The 25,723-nt window shown below is 34.2% G+C and overlaps 1 protein-coding gene across 3 annotated transcripts in view; it reads right to left on the reverse strand.

Moving 5' to 3' along the window:
* SCYL2 (SCY1 like pseudokinase 2) overlaps window positions 1–25,723 on the reverse strand; it is a 69,005-nt gene that overhangs the window by 26,265 nt on the left and 17,017 nt on the right. For all 3 annotated transcript variants that reach the window (XM_086712558.1, XM_086712560.1, XM_086712561.1), the window contains 8 exons: window positions 17,806–17,963; window positions 13,764–13,908; window positions 7,396–7,545; window positions 5,850–6,071; window positions 4,681–4,797; window positions 3,981–4,106; window positions 2,988–3,164; window positions 678–800 (listed from right to left, as the gene is read on the reverse strand). In XM_086712558.1, coding sequence (XP_086568684.1) covers window positions 678–800; window positions 2,988–3,164; window positions 3,981–4,106; window positions 4,681–4,797; window positions 5,850–6,071; window positions 7,396–7,545; window positions 13,764–13,908; window positions 17,806–17,963 — 1,218 coding nt within the window. The remainder of the gene's footprint in view (window positions 1–677; window positions 801–2,987; window positions 3,165–3,980; window positions 4,107–4,680; window positions 4,798–5,849; window positions 6,072–7,395; window positions 7,546–13,763; window positions 13,909–17,805; window positions 17,964–25,723) is intronic.

The following is a 25,723-nucleotide window of genomic DNA, read 5'->3' on the forward strand; positions in this document are numbered from 1 at the left end:
AGTAAAAAAAAAAAAAAAAAAAAAGGAAAAAATTATACTTTTAATAGCAATCCAAAATTTTTTTGCCAGACAGCCCTATAGAACCAAAATTTTAATAGCAAAGCTAAAGAACTAAGTTTGGCAAAGTACATGATGTTTTAACATAACCTCTATGACACACAGAAATAGCTATAAATGCATTAGGAATGGTCACATTAAATTACTGTCTGGTTTGCTATCTACTTGCTACACAAATTAACTTCAGTATAGAAGGAACACTTAGAAAAGTAAGTTATCAAGCATGAAAAAAAATTAGGAATATGGGAATACCTACTTAATGTTTTCATTAAAAAAGTCACATGTATCTTTGACATTTCATTCCTATGTTAGTTATTCATTTAGGAAGAAGATACACAATGATTCAACTATAAGAAATCAAATCTTTCAGAATAGAACATTTTCGATAAATAAAAGCAATGAATCTTTTACTTTGTTAATACAGATATTTGTCAATACATTCTTTAAATTAATTGGGAGCAGATACATTTTAGTAACAGTATATAATGCAATTCAATGGATTAATAATATAGATCACTATTGAGCTTTACATAAAAGATTTTATAATTCAAACCCAAAATGTACTTCTTTCTTTTTTTTTTTAAATCAAAATCATTATTTAAAAAAATCAAATATTATACCTGGATCTGAATGGAAGGAGCCTCTAGTGCTCTATAAACCATAGGTAAGACACTGTTCTTTATCTCATCAGGAGGAGTTTTGGTTAGTAGCAAATCCATTTTTTGTAGGAAAATTAACAAAATCTGTGTAGAAAAAAGGAACAATGTATTAAAGCCTAGAATCTTTATAAGATTTCACATATGACAAAATTTAAAGTCTCTTCAAAAAAGTAAGTTCTGTATTTTGACACTCACCATGTTGCTAGCCTGAGGGCATGGAAGACAAAAACATACAAATCAAATTTCTTAGATTTCTGGAAGCACAATATTTAACATTTGCTCTCAGTTTAAACATTTAAGTGAAGACTAATTTCCTAACTCTCACATATCTTCGGCAATACATTACTCACCTGTAAGTACCACTATCTGGGTATCCAATGGGTTTAAAAAAAAAAAAAAAAGAAAGCCTGAGAACAGCAAAGTCAGATATCCCAAAGAAGTAGTTCACTTGGCTTCTAAGTTTAAGAACAGAAGAAAAGGTACAGAAATGAAAAGGTATGTCAGGAAAAATTCTAAAAAGAGACATTTTCAATAGTCTCCAATCATGTTTTCTCACCTAGTTGCCACACATACCTAGATTATAAGGAAAAAATGGCCCCTTCTATTCATGCAGACTACATGAGTGTTTCATGAGTGAACATGTGGCTCCGCCACTTTCACTCCTAACATCTTGACCATATTTGGGGAACTCTGCTTCAAAGCCTACAGTTCCCTCATCTGCCCTTTCTTAGCCATAGGAACTCTTGCTTTACCACCACAGACTTCCTTCTGTTCCCCTCCTTTTAAAGGAAGGACCGCAAATAGCCTCTCATAAAACCATTAAATCACACAGCTGATGGTTTATTAATATGCTACTGCCATGGAATGGCAGAAATATGTAGTAATATTTACTATGTGTCTAGAAATTTCATTTAATCTCAACAACCCCTTTTGTTTCAGAAATGAGCAAAACTAAGGTTTTAAGAGTCTAATGACTTGCCCATGTCATCCTTCTAATAAGGATGAAGAAGACCAGATTCACACCCAGGTGTGTGACCCTACTGCTCTTAAATCCAAGACTACCTTGGGGCACCTGGGTGACTCAGTTGGTGAAGCATCTGACTTCGGCTCAGGTCATGATTTCACAGTTCGTGAGTTCGAGCCCTGCATCGGGATCTGTGCTGACAGCTCAGAGCCTAGAGCTGCTTCGGATTCTGTGTCTCCCTCACTCTCTGCCCCTCCCCAGCTCATGATGTCTCTCTCTCACAAACAATTTTTAATTTTTTTTAAAATCTATTCATTTTTGAGAGACAAAGAGAGACATAGCATGAGTGGGGGAGGGGTAGAGAGAGAGGGAGATGCAGAATCTGAAACAGGCTCCAAGCTCTGAACTGTCAGTACAAAGCCCAACACGGGGCTTGAACTCACAGACTGTGAGATCATGACCTGAGCTGAAGTTGGACGCTTACCCACTGAGCCACCCAGGCGCCCCTAAAAAAATTTTTTTAAAAATCCAAGACTACCTTGAATCTGACAAATATTATAATAGAGTCTAACATCAGAAATTAATTACATTTTAACTTATAATACACACACACACATTATTTCCATGGTGCTGTAAGCATTTTCCTCCTCCTGGTAAAACTATTTATCAGCAATAAAATAAAGAGAAACAACTGGCATAAACTATCTACAAGCTAAAGACCCTAAATAACAAAAAGAAAAACAAAAACAAATATTTAAAAGTACAGAAGAAAAAGAAATACTTCTTTTCACAAACCAATAACTTTCAATAAGTCCAATAAGAACAGTATGCCAGATCTCAACGTTTTTTATTTATTTTTGGGACAGAGAGAGACAGAGCATGAACGGGGGAGGGGCAGAGAGAGAGGGAGACACAGAATTGGAAGCAGGCTCCAGGCTCTGAGCCATCAGCCCAGAGCCCGATGCGGGGCTCGAACTCACGGACCGTGAGATCGTGACCTGGCTGAAGTCGGACGCTTAACCGACTGCGCCACCCAGGCGCCCCGTGCCAGATCTCAATATAATTTATTTTCTGAGGTGGTAACTTACGGAGAGCTATCAACATTTACTTGCAAAGTTTAATTATAATTTTAGGAATGGTTCACTTCAAACATATGCAAAATAGGTTCTAATGGAAAAAAGTCTCTTATACTTACCTCAATTTTTAAAAAGTCACACATCCATTTCTTTTGTTTTCAGTGATAGTCATCATTGACTAATATCATTAAGTAACAGAAAACAAATAGGAAAGAGTATTTACATACATACCTGGATTGGCTCCTGCTGTTTAAAAACAGGGCCAAGTTCAGGTAGAATTAATTTGACATATTCTTCTTTGGTGCATTCTTCAGCAATCAGTAGAACATTGGGCAAAACAAAAGGTACCATATCAGGGTTTACAAATTCTGAAGTCAAACAAGGCAAAATTCTCTGCACAATGACACGCTGAAAGGCAAAAATGTTTTCATAAAACTAAATTTGACTTCAGGTCTTTAGTGTTAATATTGAAGTTACAGTCTAAAATGTCCAATCCCTTTGGGGAAGATGACCATATAATTTCCCTCAGGAAACCTTCCTTCATTAAGTCTTTACTAATTTGTTTCTCCTCTTCATTACTTACGATTCATACCACACAATTTAAAAACTGTCCTGTATTATTAATTGTTGTTTCATGCATATTGACTCTATCTACACTTACTGAAAGAGCCTTGAGAGCAAGAACAATATTTATGTTTCCTCTTTATTCTCCATAGCATCTAAGTAAAGGGCTAACTAAACAAACAGTGAATAATCAAAGAGTATCGGCAGATTAAACACTGGAGATATTTTTGCAGGAATCACCAGTTTTCCAACCATTGACTTCTATGGCATTCACCAACATATTTTAGACTATATTACACTCATGATTTAATAAGCCAGAGAAGGAGAGTTACAGGAACTAGAGAGGGTAGTATCAATACAGAAGTATCGCTTAATTGCTGGTGAAGCAATGATCTCCACAATGACAGCTTATGGACCTGTCTTCTGACATTTAATGTGCAAGCACTACCTTTGCATAGGTAGTATTCTTCTAATTTTTTTACCTAATTTTTTAGATGATTTTTGGACCCCACGAAAAAGGTCCACTAAACTTTTAGCTTCAGTCTGCAGCCTTCTATAGTCATTTATGTACCTAAGGCAAAAGTTCTATTTATTTCTCTGGAAGAGTTATTATAGTCAATGAAAATCCTGTCTATAAGAAAAAACTGATCAACAACAAACCTTGGGCAGTTTTGGTAGAACTTTTGGCAGTCCTTTGAAAAACTGTGATTTCTGAAGATTATCTCTTTGGAATAAGGTATCAAAATACTGCAGTGTTACTGCACCAACATCATCAAAGAAGGGAATCTAAAAATAGGGAAATAAAATTATTTTGGTAAATATTAAAGTACTTCTCATACCTGAAACTGCCATAATATAGTAAAAAAAAATTTAGAAACATTTAGCAAAATACTAAAAAGCACTTAATAGTTCTAATTATAAAAATCAAAATAAGGAATAACCAAATTTCTTTTCAGGTTCAAATTTTTCAGTCGGTACCTGTGAGTTCCCTAGGCAGTAATATTTTCTTTACCTAACTAATAAATGCTGAAAGATTTAATATCTTGAAGGCGTAAAGAGCACTATTAAAATCCATGCTTACATGAGTAAATTAGAAGGCTGTGAATTTTTGGGGTGTCCAGAATTTCTACACCTGTATAACTATTAGGATTCTAATTATCTGAAATCTTATTTTATATCACAGCAATTATACACATAAATTATTTAACTGTTTAAAGATTAAAAGAAGTTGCATATTTAACACATTTGAGAATACAGATGTTATCTGGGGCCTCTGGCTAAATCTTGCTTTAGAAGCACTTAATCTACTTTTAACTCCTTGTCTCTCTTCCACCTAAGGCAGGAATTCATGTGTACTCACCTTGGTCATTTGATCTGCATCTGGTCTTACAGTCGGAGTTACATTTAACAGTAGTTTTACATGTTCACGGACTTCCTCGGGTATATTTGAAAGTGAACTAGATCCTAAACGACTCAACTATTCAAAAGAGTAATACTATTAAATATGAATATAAAATATTCAAAAAGATAATGCATTTACAGTCAACAATCTATTTAAAAAACCTTTTTTTCCTCAAAAAAACTAAAAACAGAACTACCCTACAATCCAGCAATTGCACTACTAGGCATTTATCCAAGGGATACAGGGGTGTTGTTTCAAAGGGACACATGCACCCCCATGTTTGTAGCAGCACTATCAACAATAGCCAAGGTATGGAAAGAGCCCAAATGTCCATCAATGGATGAATGGATAAAGAAGATGTGGTACATATATACAATGGAGTATTACTCGGCAATCAAAAAGAATGAAATCTTGCCATTTGCAACTACGTGGATGGAACTGGCGGGTATTATGCTAAGTGAAATTAGTCAGAGAAAGACAAAAATCATATGACTTCACTCGTATGAGGACTTTAAGAAACAAAACAGATGAACATAAGGGGAGGGAAACAAAAAGAATATAAAAACAGGGAGGGGGACAAAACAGAAGAGACTCATAAACTGAGGGTTTATGGAGGGGTTGTGGGAGGGGGAATGGGCTAAATGGGTAAGGGGCAGTAAGGAATCTACTCTTGAAATCACTGTTGCACTATATGCTAACTAATTTGGATATAAGTTTTAAAAAAAAATTAAAATTAAAGCAAAAACAAAAAACAAAAAAAACCTTTCTTAAGTTTATTCAAAAATATATTTTACACTGAACAAACTGCTAATTCTACTGTGGCAAGATAATTAAAACACTTATCTTCAATACCTGAAATTGTTTCTATGACAAAAACAAAATGCCCATCATTTTAGATCATATTTCAGTATTCACTCTAGTAAATAAATGCCACAGTTAAAGTTGTGGTAACAAACTTTGATCCTCATTATTTATAGAATTACTTTTGTTAAGTTGATTTTATACAAACTTAAAATATGAGACACTCGTCTCACTTTACAGAATTTTCTGGGGACATTTTAAAAAAATCAAAGAAAAATGTAATACATTTTTAATGCAAGCAAATATTTATATATAAGGCAAATTACCTGATCCAACTGCCTACTAAAACTCTTGTAAATATCTTGCTTGTTAACTTCAAATATGGGTTTCCCTTTGTTAAATACAGCATACATGACTGTTCCTAGAGAGTACATATCACTGGCTGTTTCACAGCTCACAGAAAGTATGTATTCAGGAGCCAAATATTCAGGATTTGGAAGACACAATGATGGTAGATTTGGGTCCCATTCTTTACAAGGAAATTTAGGCTATAAGAACACAGAAAAGGGATTACAAAGATTAAATATTTCAAATTAAGGCAAACCACTATCAAACAGTAGCAACCTAATTTTAAATTCATACTCAGTCATGCAAGTAAAAACACTACCACCTTTAATCCTAAAATTCCCAAATTCTCAAATCTGGAAAGGACACTAGACAAACTGAGAGATATGAATAAGAACTCTTGCAACTTTCAGATGATTGGACCTCTCTTCCAGAAGACAAATTATCACTATAAGATGCAATATGAATATGAAAAGGTAGAACCTATATTCTATGATACATAAGCTTCAAGTTTTCTGGACTCAGATTATCATTTGAAGCCTTGTTCTTTCACTAACTAGCTGCATGATTTAGTTAACAAGTTCAAAAGGTTGTTGTAAGATTAAACAAATGCATGGGAAAAAATGAACCTAACAAAGTGTCTGACCCAAAGTGTATGTTCAACCAATACTGATTCTTTCTGCTTCCTTTAAAAGAGTTTACTTCAATTACAAATCTATCTTAGGTCAAATCAGGATCCCTTTAACAACTACATATATTAAAAACTTGAAATATTACAGTATTTCCTAAGTATAAATAGGCAGATACGATAATCACTAAGTAACAGGTGCTTTGGAACCAGAGAGACTGGGTTCAAATCCTAGCTCTACCACTTAACCACCTGCCTAAACTTAGGCAGATTATTTTATTCTATGAGCCTAACTTAGTCATCTATATTATTCCTGTATCTCACCGACTGTGGTTAAGAAAATACATAAAAAGTGTTTATTAAAGTGCTTCAATAAATGTTAGCTATTATTATCACTGCTACTGTTGTTATCATGCTGCCTGTAGAAGATTCTATAGTCCAATAAATTAGGAAAACACTACTAGAGATTCACAATGTTTGTTAGTGTATTTGACATCCTAAGGAAAAAAAAGCCTACTTAACCCAACAGTTCTCAGATTTGTTTAACTCTAGCATCCTTTACTCAAGTAACATTACTATGGAATTACCAAGCTGAAGAATACTCTTAGGTAAAATGAACACTAGAAATTTCTATAAAGTTAAACATTTAAACATACATTGTACCACATAGCCTATTTCTACACATTTATCAGGCATGCAAATTCTCTAGTCCATTCCAGATGCATCACAAATTTCCATAGCTTTAAAAAAAATTAGAAGACTGGGGCACCTGGCTGGCTCAGTCTGTGGAGCACGTGACTCTTGATCTCAGGGTTGTGAGTTCGAGCCCCATGTTGGGTGTAGAGATTGCTTACAATAAAATCTTTTTAAAAAATTAGAAGATTTAAAACCTTCATTACCTCTTGTTCAGAAGGATTGGATGATGATACACAAAAATCAAACCCCATTATTTTCCAGGCTCCACTTTTATTCAAAATTATATTTTCAGGTGTGATATTTCCATGAACCATTTTCACACTGCTGTGCAAAAATGACAATCCTTCAGAAACCTGTAAACAGGGGGAAAAAGACTTTTACATTAAATAAAATTCCTTTCAAGTACAATAATAAAATGTCTCTTAAAAATCATAATTGCTGCTTCTCCCAAAAGAAGATTTTTTTTACATGCAGGTAACCATTAATTTAATCATAAATGCAAAAGAGAAGATATTCTCAGTTGCCACAACGATCAAAGCATTAGTGGGAAAACCCATTTATAAAACCAGAATACACTCTTCATTAAAGTTCCATAGAAGCAAAAGCAAAGAATTTAAAAGCACTTTGCTATCCAAATTTATCAAGTTCCTATGTTTGAAAAATGAAGGAATCTTTGGTTTCCAAGATACAGATAGTATCAAGAGACACCTTTGTCAATTTTATTCTAATTCTTAGTATTTTTACATACTCACACTTCATATTGAAGTTCGGTTTTTCTGAAAAGTATTGTGCTTAGTTTTCAAATACTAATTGATGCTCACTCATTCTCAGGCTGGATTAGTATCAGGCAATTTTTATATCTGTACCTGAGACTACTATGGAATCTGTTAACCAAAAATGAAGACTGGATTTCTGTTTCCAGGAGTAGATTTTGGCAAACTAAGGCTCCCTGACTTCCAAGACACCATTCCCCCAGGTTTTTCCCCAACTCCACGGGCCACTGCTTTTCAGTCTGTTTACACTGCTGGTTCCTCCTCAGTACCCCAACCTCCTGGACTCAATGTTTGGACATCTGAAGTTTCCATGTACTCTTTCTCAGTTTTCTCATACCTTTCAATACCATCTATATGTTTACTGTTCCCAAATTCTCTCCAGCCTGGCTCTCTTTTCTAAAGTCCAGACTTGATTATCTGACTGCCTTCTCGATTTCTTTCCCTGGAATGTTTTACAAGCATTTCAATCTTAGAAGAATCTGAAACTGAGCTTCCCCTACAATTCGGTTCTCTCCTCTTGTAGTCTTTTCCCTGTATCAGTTAATGGCCACTTCATTTTTCCATTTTCAAAAACTTTTGAGTTATCCTGCACTACTCTATTTTTCTTATACGAAAAAGCCATCTGCAAAGCCCAATACCTTTACTACTAAAATACATTTAGAATCTGATCCTGCCTTCCCTACTCTAGACCATCATCATCTCTGGCCTGTATTACTATAACAGTCACCTACTTCACCTCTTTGTTTTTGTTCTTACTCTTCTACATAGTTTAATTCTCAATAAGTAGCTACCATGCCAAGTCACTTTCCTACTCAAAGACTTCCAAAGACCTTTCCTTTCTCTCAGAGTAAAATTCAAAGTATTTCTCTGGCTCTCAGGGATAATAGGACTTAACCGCTCATTAACTCCATGACCTTGTCTCCTACTACTCATCTTCTTATTTACTCCTCTCCACCACTCCAGGTATTTCGCTACCTCTTGAACATGTCATGCATGATTCTGTCTCAGGGACTTTGCACTTGCTGTTCTTTCTGCCCAGACCATTCTTTCCCTACATATCTATATGGTTCGCTTCTTTGCTTTTTTCAGGTCTTTACTCAAATGTCACCTCTTCAGTTATAGATTTCCTGACTACCTCCATCCAAAAGTGCAATCTTTCCCTCCACATCCAAACCATCCTCTTCCCTCTTCACCTTTTTTCTCCATGTGCACTTATCATAATCTAATATATTTACTTATTTTATTGTCTCTCTTCCCCATGAGAATGTAAGTTCTGAAAAGCAAGAATCTGTGTCTGTTTTTTTCACTGCCATACTTTCAGCATCCAGAACTGTGCCACACATACAGCTATCCAATAAATATTGCTTAATGATTTAATACAAAAACAAATTCTCTAAAAAAAATCCCTTACAGTTTCAACATGAAGACAAGTCAACAGTAAAGAATGTAAAGAGTACTATTTTAGAAGATATCTGAATTCCTGTCCCCACTTCATTACTTACTAGTCTTGCAACTTTGAGCAAGTCACTGAACCTATGTAGGTCCCAGATGGTAAATTACTTCAAATAATGGCATATTAACCTCTTAATAAGTGTGGGAAATCATAAGATTCCATACCATTCTCAATTCCCATCCCCGTAGTCAGTCAACTGGGCCTATTCTAATTCTGCATAACATCACTCTATACCTCTAGTACTTCCTATGATTTTTGACCAAGACTTTTTAACTATCATTAACTATTTTCACCGGCAAGCACTATGCTAAGTACTTACAAATTTACACATTTGACTCTGAAAATAACCCCATAGGGTAAGAATTATTTCCCATACATTTTCCCTACCCCCCAAGTTCTACTCTTCTAGCATGATAGTTCTAAAATGATTATCAGACCAGGTCATTTACTCTGCTTAAAATCCTTCAGTGTTCCCCATCATCAAAAAGGTCTTTTTCTATCTTTTCAGTTTCATTTTTCATCACTCCCTGAGACACGATGTGCTACCTCTAACTGCCTGATATTTACCCTGAGTAACTAGTATAATAAGCAATTAGGGGCTTAATATTTCTCAGATGAATGTTCTCTAGTTCTAACACATTCGAACCCACGAAATTCATATAAGATTTGCATTTTAAAAAATGCTTATTCCTCAAATTTAATTTATAAAATATACAAAGTTTATCAGTCTAGAAAAGTTTTCCTAACTTTACAAGGAAAAAGAAACCCCTATGCATGCTTATTGTATATTTCAGGCATTAATTTGATAATATTTTTATATAATTACCTCAGTTAATCTTTGGAACCATTTTATGGTTGGGGAAAAAAAAGTTCATATGCTTATTACAAAGCTACAGTAATCAAAACAGTGTGCATTGGCGTAAAGACAGAAATATAGACCAATGGAACAGAATGGCATATATAGTCAAATGATTTTTGAGAAAGGTACAAAGACCATTCAATGAGGAAAGGATGGAAGTTTCAACAAAGGGTGCTGGGAAAATTGGATATCCATAGTCAAAACAATGAGATTGTACCCTTACCTTAAACCATATGTAAACATCAACTCAAAATAAATCAAAGGCCTAAACATAAGACTAAAACTATAAAACTCTTAGGAAAAAACAGGGGAAAAGCTTCATGACACTGGATTTGGCAATGACTTCTTAAATATGACACCAAATGCAACAAAAGAAAAAATAAATTGGATATATCAAAATAAAAAACTTCTGTGCATCAAAGGACAAAATCAAAAGAGTGAAAAGGCAATCCACAGAATAGGAGAAAATATTTGCAAATCATATATCTGATAAGAGGTTAATATCTGGAATATACAATGAACACCTACAACTCAACAACAAAACAAACAACCTAATTCAAAAATGGGCAAGAGACTTGAATAGACATTTCTCCAAAGACAATATGCAAATGGATAATAAGCACATGAAAAGATGCTTAAATTCACTAACCACTAAGAAAATGCAAATCAAAACCACAACAATCTACCATCTCATTACTATGAGGATGGCCACTATCAAAAACCAGAAACCAAATGTCAGTGAGGACATGGAGAAATTAGAACCCTGTGCACTACTGGTAGAAATATAAAATGGTATAGCTATGGAAAACACTATGGAAAACATTATGCCAGTTCCTCAAAAAATTAAAATAGAATTACCATATGATCCAGCAATTCCACTTCTGGGTATATCCCCAAAAGAACTTTGAAAGCAAGATCTTGAAGAGAAACTTCTACACCCATGTTCACAGCAGTATTACTCACAATAGCCAAGATATGGAAGCAACCCAAGTGTCCACAGACAAACGAATGAATAAATATAATTCCGTAAATATATACAATGGATTATTTAACCTAACAAAGGAAGGAAATTCTGATACACACTATGACACAGATAAACCTTGAGAACATTATAGTAAGAGAAATAAACCGGTCAAAAAAGAAATAATAATGCATGATTCCACTTATATGAGGCACCTAAAGTAGTCAAATTCATAGAAAATGAAAGTAGACTGGTTGCCAGGGGCTGAGGAGTGGTGGGGTTGGGGGATGGGGAGTTACAGTTGCATGGATCCAGTTTCAGTTTTCCAAGGTGAAAGAGTTCTGGGGATGGATGATGGTATGTTTGCACAACAATGTGAATGTACTAAATCCAACTGAACTATACACTTGAAAATGGTAGGACAGTAAATTTTACATTATGTGTATTTTATCACAATTAAAAAATATATACTGTTAAGCAAACAAGATAAGCTAGACACTAGATACTAGAAGAAAATATTTGTAACTCATGTATCTGACAAAAGACTTGTGTCCATAATATATAAAGAAACCTCAAAACTCAATAATAAAAACCCATTCAAAAAATGGGCAAAAGAGCTGAATAGACATTTCACCAAAAAATATTCAGAGGGCAAAGTATATGAAAAGGTGTTCAACATCATTATTCATCAGGGAAATGCAAATTAAAGCCCCAACAAAATACCACTGCATACTGATTAGAATGGCTAAAATTATAAAGACAAACCATACTTCTGGCAAATATGTGGTAAAAATGGAACTCTCATACACTGCAATAGGGATGTAAAATTAAAAGAAATTTAAAAAATTAAAAAAGGAATGTAAAGTGGTATTACCACTTTAGAAGAGTTTGAAGTTTCCAAAGAACCAAAATGTATACATACCCTTTGATCTAGCCATCCCATTTCTAGGTACTTAACAAAGAGAAATTAAAGCATAAGTACAAAAACTTGTATATATTAAAGCACATATACAAAAACTTGTATATGAGTATTCACAGCAGCTATATTTGTAATAACCAAAACCAGAAACAAACCAAATGACCATCAACTGATGAATGGATAAACAAACTATGGTATATCCATACAATGGACTACCACTCAGCAATAAAAAATTATTGATATGCACAACTATATGGATGAATCTCAAAAGAATTAAGTGAAAGAAGCCAGGCAGAAAAAAAAGAATACATATAAAATGATTCCAGTTAGAAAATTGTAGAAAATACAAACCAATTCATAGTGACAGAAAGCAGGTCAGTGGTTTCCTGGGACAAGAGATAGAAAGATAGCAAGAAGTAGGAGGGAAGGATTACAGTGGGTATAAGAATACTTTGGGGGGTCATGAATATGTGCATTATTTTTTATTGCAGCGATGGTTTCACAGGTATATATGTCAAATTTATAAAACCATATAGTATTTTAATATGTAAAGTTTAGGGGCGCCTGGGTGGCGCAGTCGGTTAAGCGTCCGACTTCAGCCAGGTCACGATCTCACGGTCCGTGAGTTCGAGCCCCGCGTCAGGCTCTGGGCTGATGGCTCAGAGCCTGGAGCCTGGAGCCTGTTTCTGATTCTGTGTCTCCCTCTCTCTCTGCCCCTCCCCCATTCATGCTCTGTCTCTCTCTGTCCCAAAAAATAAATAAACGTTGAAAAAAAAAAAATTAAAAAAAAAAAATATGTAAAGTTTATTGTATACCAATTAATAACTTAATAAATCTGTTAAAAATCATAAAATGATCTCTGTCCCCAAGGAACTAAAATTCTACTGCACAAATTTACTCTATAGAGTTGAAGATATTTCATTTTGGTAAACAGGGAAAGGAAAATTAGAAAAAGTGGACATATAAGAAAAGGCTAACAATATCTCTTGATGCCTATTAAATAATTTCCTTAAAGATGTAATTTTTAATTTTTATTAAATACTTAAGTACTTCAACTTAATAGTTTGTTTATGAAATGCATTAACGAGGTTTAGAACTCAAAAAAATAAAAATGGAACCACCCCAACCACCAGTCAGTAAGTGCCCTTCTACAAAGGTTACCAATGTTATGTTTCATAAATTTAAAATATAATTTGGGACACCTGGGTGGCTCAGTCAGTTAAGCATTTGACTTCAGCTCAGGTCAAGATCTCATGGGTGTGTGAGTTCATGCCCCGCATCAGGCTCTGTGCTAATACCTCAGAGTCTGGAGCCTGCTTCGGATTCTGTGCCTCCCTCTCTCTCTGCCCTCCCCCTACTCACTCTCTCTCTCTCTCTCTCTCAAAAATAAATAAAATTTTTTTAAAAAATAAAGTAAAAAAATAAAATATAATTTAAACCTAACAACAAACTGTAGAAAAACTACAAAATACAGAAATAGTTTTAAATTACTGAAAGGATCCAAAGGTTTACCTGAAGCAGTTTATATTGCTAATAAGTTTGAAACAGCCAAAAAACAATTTTGAAAGAAAAAAACTCTTTTCACATGATGAACAAAAATACATACCTGAAGCAAACCATATTTGGTTTCTACATCATAAAGGTTATAATCCTTAATGTCTGGAGATACAGGGGAAGGTAGATTTTCCCAGTTACCTAAAACATTGGCTAAACTGGCAAAAACTGGTTCTGTACAAAATGCCAAGCAATCCCTGTTTTAAAAAAGAAAAAGATTTATTTATCACCATTTTTTCCCACATTATCAAAATCAAATGTACATAAAATATTAGTGGTCAACAAGAAAGTAGACTTAGATTTATTTTCAACATTAATATAATACACAATTTTCAGAATATGCTCAAAGGAACCTGCAAGTTTCCCACAGACCACCCTGGAGCAAGAGGAGTCAGAAAAGGGCACAGAGAACAGCTCCAGGGGCCTCTATAACTACTTCAATCAGAGCAGCTTTGCTTTTACCTACTTTATATATAATTTTAAAAGGTGTCACAATTTTTTAAATTTTAAATTACTGCTCCTTGATATATAAGAATATTTAGAAATTCAGAAAACATTAGATATTAACATTCAATAGGCTTTATGGAGTAATTATAAAGAACTCAGGCTTTGAAGATGGACAAATACCCAACTTCAAGTCCTAGCATCCCTATCCCCTGACTACGTGACTTGGACACCTCAGCTCTGAGACTCACTTTGCCCATTCGTAAAATGCTGATAAAAAACCACCTTGAAGGGTTACGCGAAGATCAAAGGAGATATTGAATGTAAAGCACACAGCACAGTGACTAGCATGTAAACTCAATAGGTCTTTACTACTGCTATTATCGTTACCAAGTGTTTGAGACTCAAGTGCTAACATTTTATGACTTGGGCTTAGGCTCTGGCAATGGAGAACTACAAGGTAGTGTGGTAACAAAGCTAAACCAAACTTCTGCACCTGGATTGTAAATGCTTAATGGCAAGTATGCCCTTTGCTGTTTCATCTTCCTCCTATTCCTGTGTACCTTTTCTTTCACCTTAAACTCATTTTTCAAGTAAAAGCGAATGCAGAAGCCCAATATACGTGAGAGATTAACACAAAGCTCCTTAGGGTGAGGGAGAGAGTTACACCTGCTCACTATCAACAAAGATGCTACCTTGTTCTTTACTCCCTCATCAAGCTCATTAACACAGTGGACACCAGGCTTTCATCTGCTGAACTGTACTGGAGGAAAACTAATCAAATACGCTAAAGTCTTTCCTACAGTTTTCTGTAATTCCCAGGATTCATGTATTTGAGTTACTCTTATTTTTTTTTTCCTCTCTGTCTTGACCCCAACATCATCCTTGGTCACATCAACACCCATATGATTATTCCTCCAGCTGAAGCCCCCTTATTTTTTTCAAGCATATTCACTTCCATCATCATTTTTACAGTTACATGTGAGAAGGGCTATATCCTCTTCTCAAGAACCACCTCCCAGCCACAGCTACTTACTAGACATTATCTCCTACCTCTTTACTACTTCCACCAAATCTAGCTCACTGGCATCTTTATTCACCAAATTCAAAGTATTGAGTCCTGACCATACACGATTGATTCCTTTCTTTCTCCCAACTATCTCAACAATAAACCATCACCCTTTATTACCCTTTACTGAAAAAACCCTTATGAATCCTTTAATAATCATTACAAGTTTCTTCTACTCTCTTCCTTATGTCATAGGCAGAGGAAAGAAATAGAAAACCCCAGTCTTTTTAAATTCAGTACTAAGTCACATAATGTACTTCAACCTTGCTCTTTTTATTTTTCAGCATTCAAGGACATTCCTTTATAGTTCTCTCATTTAGCTCCTTATTCCATGGCCCCCTTTCCCCATTACTCACCTATTATCCACGTTCTACTTTAAAAAGCATAAAGTTCATCTAACATGAATGACCTCACTTCCCTAAACTTTACCTCAGTATATTAGTGATTAAACCATCATTCTAAAATTTCCTTTGAATTCCTCTTATGGGACTTTATTCACATGATGTCTTGTCTACTGGGCTCCTTTGTACCTATTTTCTAGCTTCCAAACTGCCTTCCTGCTACTGAAATTACTGATTATCAATAATAACCTCTCACTAGTCAAATGTAATGAATTTTTCTCAGTCCTTATTTTCCCTTCACTCAGTGGTCCTCAGTGACTAGGACCACTAGTCCCTCCCTCAGCTCCCTCAGCTCCCATGATGTGCTGTTTTTCTCCTGCTATGTAACAATGATGGCTCATTTCTTTCCCTCACTCTTTTTTTCTCCTCTACATTTTAAGTTCTGTCCTCAGTACTCTGCTCTTTCTACTCATGCTCTTGAAAAATTCTTTTATTCATAGTTTTAATTACTGCCTCTGTTACCCTTAATATACATCACCAACTCTGGGCTTTCACCTGGATTACTTTACTATATAGCACATTTCTTTTGGATAACTCCAGTGTTATTTCTACATTAATTCATTAAAAACTGGAAGTTATTTTTTTCCTACCCTAAAGTTGTCCTCTTTCTATCAATTTTACAGTTTTACAACCTAACAATGAAGATGCCTTAAAGTAACCTTTGAATTGTCTCTCTTAATGACTGCCCACAAATCCCTTCTGTAATATTTAAGTCACTACAAAAGAAGCTACAGAGAGAGCTTCTCCCCTCAAGAGACTTAAAATGTAACGATGAACTATAAGACACACTGATACAAGTTAAAATAACAAATATGGGCAGGATTCTAATAGGTGACATGGTAGAGGCTGATAGAATACACTCTAGAGGAAAACACACAGTTAGGAAAGCTCAGGACAAGCGTGGCAAACAAAACTTAGTCCACTTTGGGATACAGAGTTCACAATAGTAAATGTTACATAAGAGTCAACAACTACACTTTTCTTCTGGGTTTATTCATGAAAAGAAGAGCAATGAAAATATTATCGTGATAAGAGAAATATGGGCATATATCTGGATAGGTACACCATGGTACAGTGGGGAAAAAATATGGGCTCAAGAATCAAGGTGTCATAAGTATGTGGCTTAAGTAATGTCTCTGATCCTCAGTTCTTCCACATAATTTTGAGAGTCGGATAAGTTAAACAAATGTAAAGTATCTAGTACAGTTTTCACAGTAAATATTAGGTTTTTTTCTTTTGGGTTGAAAGAAAGTATCTTCTGCTCTTGAGGGGAGAGGGATCAGTGACAGTGGATTACTAAAGATTCCAAAGTAAGAATTACACAGAAATCCAATATATATGAAGAGATAAAAGCAAAAGTGTCCTGGCTGAAGGTGGACTGGAAGCCTGGAACTCTGCCAGCTCTGTTCCTCTACCTGCCTGTTCTTCCCCATCCTTAAAATTCCAGGGTCCACAGAACACAACTGGCAAACCATTTGGTTAAGATCTTCTGAATTTAGAGAGAGGAATACAGTCTGCTAGGTAGGAAGGAAGGAAGAAAGAAATTAGGGGTTATGACTAATGTGGAAAAAGTTTATATAGCTAGGGTATCATTAAAAGCACCATAAGCTTGAAGATCCAGTTAAGACTACACAACATTAATTTCATATTCTTGTCATTCTCAGCAACAATTCCCAAGATATCCTTGAAAAAAATAAATGGTAGAGTAACTGAGGGCTACTGATATGCTGAGCATATCAGAAAGTTAATCGTTAATCAGAAGTTAAAAGTTAATCAGAAAGTTAAATGTCTAGAAGAGTACCTGAAACATACATAAAAATAGCCTGCAAATATGGAATAAATGCAAAGAATACAAAAAATTCTAGCACATTAGCAAGGAGAGCTACTTTCAGGCAGGGACTGTATGCTATCCTTCTGCATCTTCCACTTTGACTACTGCAGTGCTGAGCACAAAGTAAGCAAATGCAGATTGATGGCAAATGTGAAGAAAATTCCAAAGAGGTAAATACACATAATATACAAGTAAATTTTAGGGAAATAGTAAATCCATAAGAGCTCAACACTCAGTTTATAAGAATTTGTCACTGATAGCATGCCGTACAGACAGAATTTAAATATAAAATTATTTTTAAGTATTTGTTCAAAACAAGTCTTTTATGGAAGTTTTTATAAAAATTTACCTGGACTCTTCTAAAGGATGCTGGACAGTAAGAAGTCGAGGGTGTCGTAATCGAGTTAACTGTTGGACTCCTCGTTTTAGAGAATCGATGATTTGATCCTTTTCAAATTTTTGATATTTGTCAATCAGCTTTTTATCAAAGACAAAAACAGCCACTTCCTAATAAAAGAATAGTGTATCTAATTTTAATCAAGAGTATATAGAAGTAATAAAACTTTACCCGAGTGTCACAATAGTCTACAAATGGAAATAACTAAAATCTAATGTCATAGAAATTATAGCACCACTGTAATACTTTCCTGATATCAAAAAGTTGGTTTCTTCATGATTAGTAAATCTAAATGTTTTTAAAAGTATTAGACCCAGAACCCTCATCTAAGGAGAACATAGGAAAATCTCCATCTTTGAACTCTGGTACACAAAAGGTGCATGTAATGGGTTATATCCCATGTAGTAATCTCTTATTTAACGAGAATTCAAATAAAAGCTAAAATGTTTAAAAATTCAAAATGCTATTCATAATGATAACCCTGGAGTATACTATAAAATCTTGAATCACTTTTTGAAAGAAAGCTTATATATGTCAGGAAATGCTTGTTTACACAAAAACCCATTTTGTAAGCACCTTTTACATATGAATAACCTATATTCACTCTCTCCTTCCACCCTATCCCCATCTTATGGGTAGTAACTGGGAATGAATGGGACAAGTACAGGAAGCTGCTCACCCACTGTGACTCTTTGAGATCATTTATAGCTTATTATCTACAATATTAAAAGCACATATTGTACTTAACTATCTTCTTCCTTTCATTTTCTCTCTTATCCAAGGAAAAATAGTTCCCATCCAGTTACCCAGTCTTAACAAATCACTCAAAAAATAGCTGTATTAATAGTTGATATATTACCATTGTGTAATGCATCAGTGATGCTACATCTCCATCCTAAATGGAAAGAAAAATGATAAAGCTGGAAGCAAAATTAGCAAAGAATCAAGGCTAGCTTTCCAAAATTCTTTGCAAGATTTTGAATGACTTTCACAATGTCTATAGAAATCTCTTTCAAAAACCTCTAATTAAACCTACTACTGCTCAACTACCAATATCTAAGACAGTATCTTTCCATTTTATTGTTCTCTCCTCATTATTTCTGCTACATTAGAATTACTGTTTTTCACAAGTTAGTCTGGCAACCTAATTACCTAACAGAGATTCACTGGAGAATCCCAAACCAATCAATTTCTCAAACACAACTTGTTTTAGGTCGGAGGCTCCTTAAATGTATACAAATAAGTTAAGGGTTTTAGAGGATTAAGTCTCTGAAAAGTGATAACATAAAGGGACTATTTAGTAACTCAACTTGAACATCCCATTCCCAAAGCATTTATGTACTTTTAAGGAATTGTTTCATTCTTCACAATAATCCTACAAGTTATTACCCTCACTTCACAGATGAGGACACTGTGGAGAAGATAAATGTACTATCTAAAGATCTCACAATTGGTAACATCAAGATTTGAATCCAGTCATTTTAACTCTAAGGGCCACATTCTGTCTCCCCAGAAATAATAGAGCCAATAAACACAGAGTACCCCAGTAAAACATAACACATGCCTTCAGGAAAACAATCATTTAAGAGGTTTAAATAGCACTCATATATAAATAATCTTAGCGCTTTTGATCATTGTAAGACACAGAACTATCAAGAAAGAGCTAAGAGCATTATGTAATATTAATTTGAACTAAAAACAAATGACCTAGAAGTTCAAGTTCCTATCTCACTATTCATGAGCACAATCTTATTTTAGTAAGTATTCTGTTATAACACATTTTATAAATGCATCTAATTTAATGCGTTTATTTTTTCAAGATGTTTTGAGTCCTTAAAAAAAAGATCACATGAAATGGCTCTTTGAGCACTTGCAATTTCACTGCTCTTAAGGAAAAACACTACAGTTCAAGAGAAAAAGACACATCACAAAATTCTCTCCCTCAGACATTCATTTATTATTTTAGGTCACAGATAAAAGATTTCTACATAGATCAGAATAGATTATCAACTATATTAAAATGATTTTCTCTTTGTTCCAATCAATTGAAATTAACCAGTTTCAACAAAGTTGTGACTAACACTTAGACCTCATACTGATCTCCTAAAACTCTTAGCCTGCACATCAAAAGTTTTCTTCAGAACAGACAATCACCTAACTTCTATGTTCTCCTTCTGCTACTTCACTACCCACCCTGTTAAGACATCATTTGTGTTAAAGCCCTCTCACCTTAGAAGTATTACAAGCTTCTCAAAGAAGCTTATTAAAGAAACCATGCCAACAAAAAAAAAAAAGAAAAGAAAAGAAAAAGAAAGAAAAAAAGAAAGAAACCATGCTTTAAGCATCTCTGTATCCACCACAGGATTTACACCTAGAAGACACTCAGATGTTTATTACCCAGTGGCGGTCAATAAAGATAAGCAGTTACTGGAAGCTTTCCATTATTGTCCTAAATTAAAACCTTTTTTGACTCTTCATTATGAAAATTTTCAAATATATAGAAAAGCTGAGAAAAGATGAAGGTATCTTAAGTGGATATTTTCCACTTAAGAGTCAACTGTTAACTCTAATTAAATTTTGAGGCTCTTTTTTATACAAAAATTACTAAAACAAAATGTAAGACAATCTTTTGCACTCTATTGTTTACTTATTCACTTCATATTCTTTAAAATAGATTGGCAAAGAAAGTTACCTACTCAAAAGTATTTTTTCTCAACAACCTATCTTTAAGCAAAAAATGGCTGTAAAATAACCTACTCTAAAAACTACTGGTCAAAATGTAGACTACATATTGATACAAACCTAATTTATAATTTTTTAAAGCTATTTTGCTAACTACAAAGTTGAACTCTTGCTGAAAACCAGACAGCTTAAGTAATAAAAATCTAAGTAGATATACACCAATGTGTCTAGGATTTCCTAATAGTAATCATGACCTCCAGTAACCTATCCCTCAAAGCCACCAGGGATGGTTTCTGAGACATAGATATTCCCTGTGAATCTCTATTTTACAGATCTTTTGTGACTGGTCAGTGGTGACAACCATCATGCACTGTATTTTTCATATGATTTGGGAACAATGTTCCTTTCTCAAAATTATAAAACAAAACCTAAATTTTTATTTAGATTAAATTAAAAACAACTTGTTATTTAAGAAGACTCAGAGATAACAAGATATACACCTTAAAATTATTAAAGATAGTCTATGGTCATTATTGACCTAAGCAACTTGACTAACACTTTCAGCTTTCTACAATAATTTCTTTTATTTAAAACTTTTATTTATTATCATTTAACTTTTTATAATAATTTAATTATGCCTTTGCCTACACAATATCAGCAAGCCTCACCCATGAATACTGGCATTTGTATAACATAATGTAGATTTTGCAGTAAGGAAGGGACTATGTCCAAGCCTACATTTGGTAGAGCGGCTAGAATAATGAATATCAGTTAAATATTTATTACATATTTTTAAAATCAGTCTATCTTCATTATCTTCATAGGATGAGTCATTTAACTGAGGGTGTTTTAAAGCTTACACAGCTGTCAAAGCAAAAGAAACAGGGCAGCAAATGTAACTTTTAAGACAAAAATAAGATTAAAGCTGACTTATTTAAAAAAAAAAAAAAAAAAGTCTAGGGGCGCCTGGGTGGCGCAGTCGGTTAAGCGTCCGACTTCAGCCAGGTCACGATCTCGCGGTCCGTGAGTTCGAGCCCCGCGTCAGGCTCTGGGCTGATGGCTCAGAGCCTGGAGCCTGTTTCCGATTCTGTGTCTCCCTCTCTCTCTGCCCCTCCCCCGTTCATGCTCTGTCTCTCTCTGTCCCAAAAATAAATAAAACGTTGAAAAAAAAAAAAAATAAAAAAAAATAAAAAAAAAAAGTCTATTCTAAAACTGGATAAAAAATAATCATAAATGAGACTAGAAGACTATTAATAAATGTTGTTAAATTCATTTTAAGAGTAGTCTCCTGGCAAGAGAATCTTGTGTCAAAATAAACAGAAATACCTATAGTAATAAATGAATGTTTAAACAGTAAACACACCCACATATACACTCTTTTTTAAAAACATCTTCCCCCAGGGGTGCCTGGGTGGCTCACTTGGTTCAGCATCCAACATCGGCTTAGGCCATGATCTGATGGTTCGTGAGTTCAAGTACCACATCAGGATCTGCCCTGAAAATGGAGTCTGCTTGGGATTCTCTTTCTTGTGTGTATATATATACACATACAAAGCAACCATTTCTCACTTATGATTGATACATATAATTTGGCCAAAGATTTCCCTTTAATGGTTTGTGTAATAAAGTAGAATTTAAAAACTAGAAAAGTTAACGAAATCCAATTAAAGGCATTTATCTCAGAAATCTCTCTAAAATAAATATTTTTATAAAGGAAATAAGAATATGTTTGAAAAGAACACCTATGTTTAGATACCATTTTAATCCTAAACAAGCTACTCTGCAGAACTACAAAGTCAGTTATAAAGTTATAACAGAAACACAGCAGAACAAACTCAATGCCCAGTAATTAACTACCTATCAGACATCATAAAAGTTTCAGAAGTAGAGAAGTAAGGAATATTTCACTGAATTTTCAAAAATTAAATGACCCTGAGATCTTGCCATTTGCGACAACATGGATGGACCTAGAGGGCATTATGCGGAGTGAAATAAGTCAGACCAGAAAATCATACCATATGATTTCACTTATATGTGGAATCTAAAAAACAAAACAAATGAATAAACAAACAAAAAGCAGAAACAGACCCATAAATACAGAGAACAAACTAATGGTTGCCAGATGAGAAGATGGGCAAAATGAGTGAAGAGTGGGAGGTACAGGCTTCCAGTTATGGAATAAATAAATCACGGGGATAAAAGGTACAGCATAGGGAATATAGTCAATGGTAAATAGCATTGTGCGGTGACAAATGGTAGCAACACTTATGGTGAGCACATCAAAACGTATTGATTTGTCGAACCACTAAGTAGTACACCTGAAAATAATCTAACATTGTGTATCAAGTATACTTCGCTAAAAAATAAATTAAATAAATAAGATAAAAGTAGATCCTCTGCTCAGAATGCCTAAAATAAAAAAGACTACAAAAAAGTTTGGCAGGAATGTGAAGAAACTATAAATGCTGATGGATACAACCGCTCTGGAAAAACCGACGCTGAACAAACACGAACGCTATTACCCAGCAATTCCATGTCTAGATAATGTGTCATATATACCAATGGCACATTAAGAATGCTCATAGCAGTTCCCCATATAATAATGAAAAACTGCTATGTTCAGCAACATAGATATATCCCATGAACATACATTTAAGGAATGGAAGCCAAACTACAGGAGCACATATACCATGATTCCATTTAAATAAAGTTCAAAAACAGGAAAAGTTACTCTCAAGTGTCAAAGGACCATATAGCAGTTACCCCTAGAGAGAAGGTGGGGAGAGGTAATGACTACGAGAAGACATGAATATTAGCAATGTTTCCTTGATCTGGATACTGGTTATACAGGTGTGCTCACTATGAACATTCATCAAGCTATACGCTCATGATTTGTACACTGTTCTGCATAAGTTCTTAAAAATACATTTATATTTAAAACTCTAAATAGGCACAATTTTCATTCCATAAATGTCACCCTGAAATGTCTTACATCTCTATTGAGATTCTAGAAAGAGTAAGGGTTAGGAACTAAATAGTATTTAGTCTAAATACTAGTAAATTTAGTATTTAGTATTTACTAGTATTTTACTAGTATTTAGTATTTACTAGTATTTAGTATTACTAGTATAGTCTAAATACTAGTAAAAAATAAATAGTATTTAAGTCTAAATAGTAGCTTCAAATGCTAAGAAGCTATAATTAATTATCCATTTTAACATGTTTACAAGTTGTGTTTGGTTAAGCTTACCCAAATAATAGCTTTTAAAAATCTTAATTTTGCATACAAAATTATTTTGTATACAAACCTAGCCTAAACACCTTATTTAGTTGCAAAAAAAAAAAAAATCAACTTTACACTTTTCTTGAAACTCTTAGGAATTGTTCATTGCACTTCATGAATTACTCACTATGAGATGTTTCTTCAATGAATGTCTTTGTAAAACAATAAAAACTAGCAAAAACTGGTTTTGGAAGCATAAAGCCAGAATAATAATAATAACAGACATCCAATCAGGTACAATGACGTTACCATGCACACAAGTAAATTTTTATTTACCAATTCTTTTTATCTTGCTACATTCCAGGTTTCATAAATATGTACTTTTTTTCATCTGTTTTGTAGGTGCTTTTATTACTACTCCACTCCTCTCAGAAACCTTCATTTAGGTTAAAAAGTCAAAAGTTGTACATGATCCGAAATTATAATTCATCGTGTACTGTTGTGAACTTCAAATAACTTTGGCAAAAAGTACACAAAGAGAATCTCCTAGCCCTAGTACCTAACCTGATGTTTACTTCAAAGTCAAATTTAAGATCATATAATCTGCTATAAAACACAAATTCAATCAAGTACACTGTATGCTAGATCAAGAAAGACTGCGAGAGTTTAAAAAAAAAAAAAAAAAGCTCTCAGTCTCAGTGTCCCTTTATGTGGGGGGAAAAAGACGAAGAAGAATATCCTTTTCATTATTTTTCTCCTGGCTTCTCTAAGATCAACACTGTCATACATAATTTTCTGTGATGATAGAAAGTTCTATGCCTGCGATGTCTAATATGGTAGTACTAGCCATATATTGCTAAGGAACATTCCAAATGTGACTACTGCAACCAAATTTAATTTTTACGAATTGTAATAGGCATATGTAGCTTGTGGTTACCATACTGGATAGCACAGCTCCAGATTATCTATCTTCTATGATTCCCTTTTAATAAAAAATGAGATAACTAAAAAAGAATTAAAACTTTGAGTAAGGGAAAAATTAAAATGAGGCTTCAACTCCAAGGTGGTTACAGATGTAGCTATTCCTTAAGGAACTAGCCAGTAGTCCAGATAGGATACTCAGTTTAAAACACCGTAGGTTTGAAAGAGGCAAAGAAAGAAGATTCAAAACTACATCCAAGAATGTAGATCCATCCACAAAACCACGAATACATTCCAAAACTATCTTTTTCCACAAAGCAATAAATTTGGGTGTGGGGGGTGGGGGATATAGTGGTTTCCTAAGAGAACCCAATTCTGGCAGTGAGCAGTGAGAATGGCTGTATTATTGTGCAATATCTAATTAATTACCTATTATTTGTGCCTGGTTTTCATGTTCTATGAACAACAACAGAAGCTTCAACATTATCAGAGAATTTCAGCATATGAACTGCTGATATAAACACAAACACCTAGAAACTCTTTCAGTTAAGCACAAAGACACTATTAGGTTACATCCTTAATAAATAATGCAAAATTTAGTACATTTGGTGTTCTTTGATTTGCCAATAATATAACTGATTATAAAAGCTAGTGTTGGAGGTTGATCATTTACATAACTTCGTGGCCTCATTAATAGCTTAAGCATTCAATACTCCAGAAACCACTTATTTTTTAGTGAGCTTGGTGAACTGAGAAAACAATGTTGAAAAATGACAAATCAATCAGCATTTAAGATAAGATCAGCTCTGAACTTAAAGACTTCCAACCAAATGGCAATAAAAACAAGATTTACAGTCAGATACATACCACATACCAGCAATCTATCACAAGACCAAGGTTCCTACTTCATAAAAGGATAACCAAAGCCAATTGAGTCTTTAATATACTTGTTTGGCAAATAAGCTGATTTTGGAAAAGTCACAAATAATGTATATCCACAATTGTATGACTGTGACAGTTACTGGAAAATATGTGTAATAAATC

This window comes from Puma concolor, chromosome B4, assembly GCF_028749965.1.
Source record: "Puma concolor isolate L17-30 chromosome B4, mPumCon1.1.hap2, whole genome shotgun sequence".
Classification (NCBI taxonomy): Eukaryota; Metazoa; Chordata; class Mammalia; order Carnivora; family Felidae; genus Puma; species Puma concolor.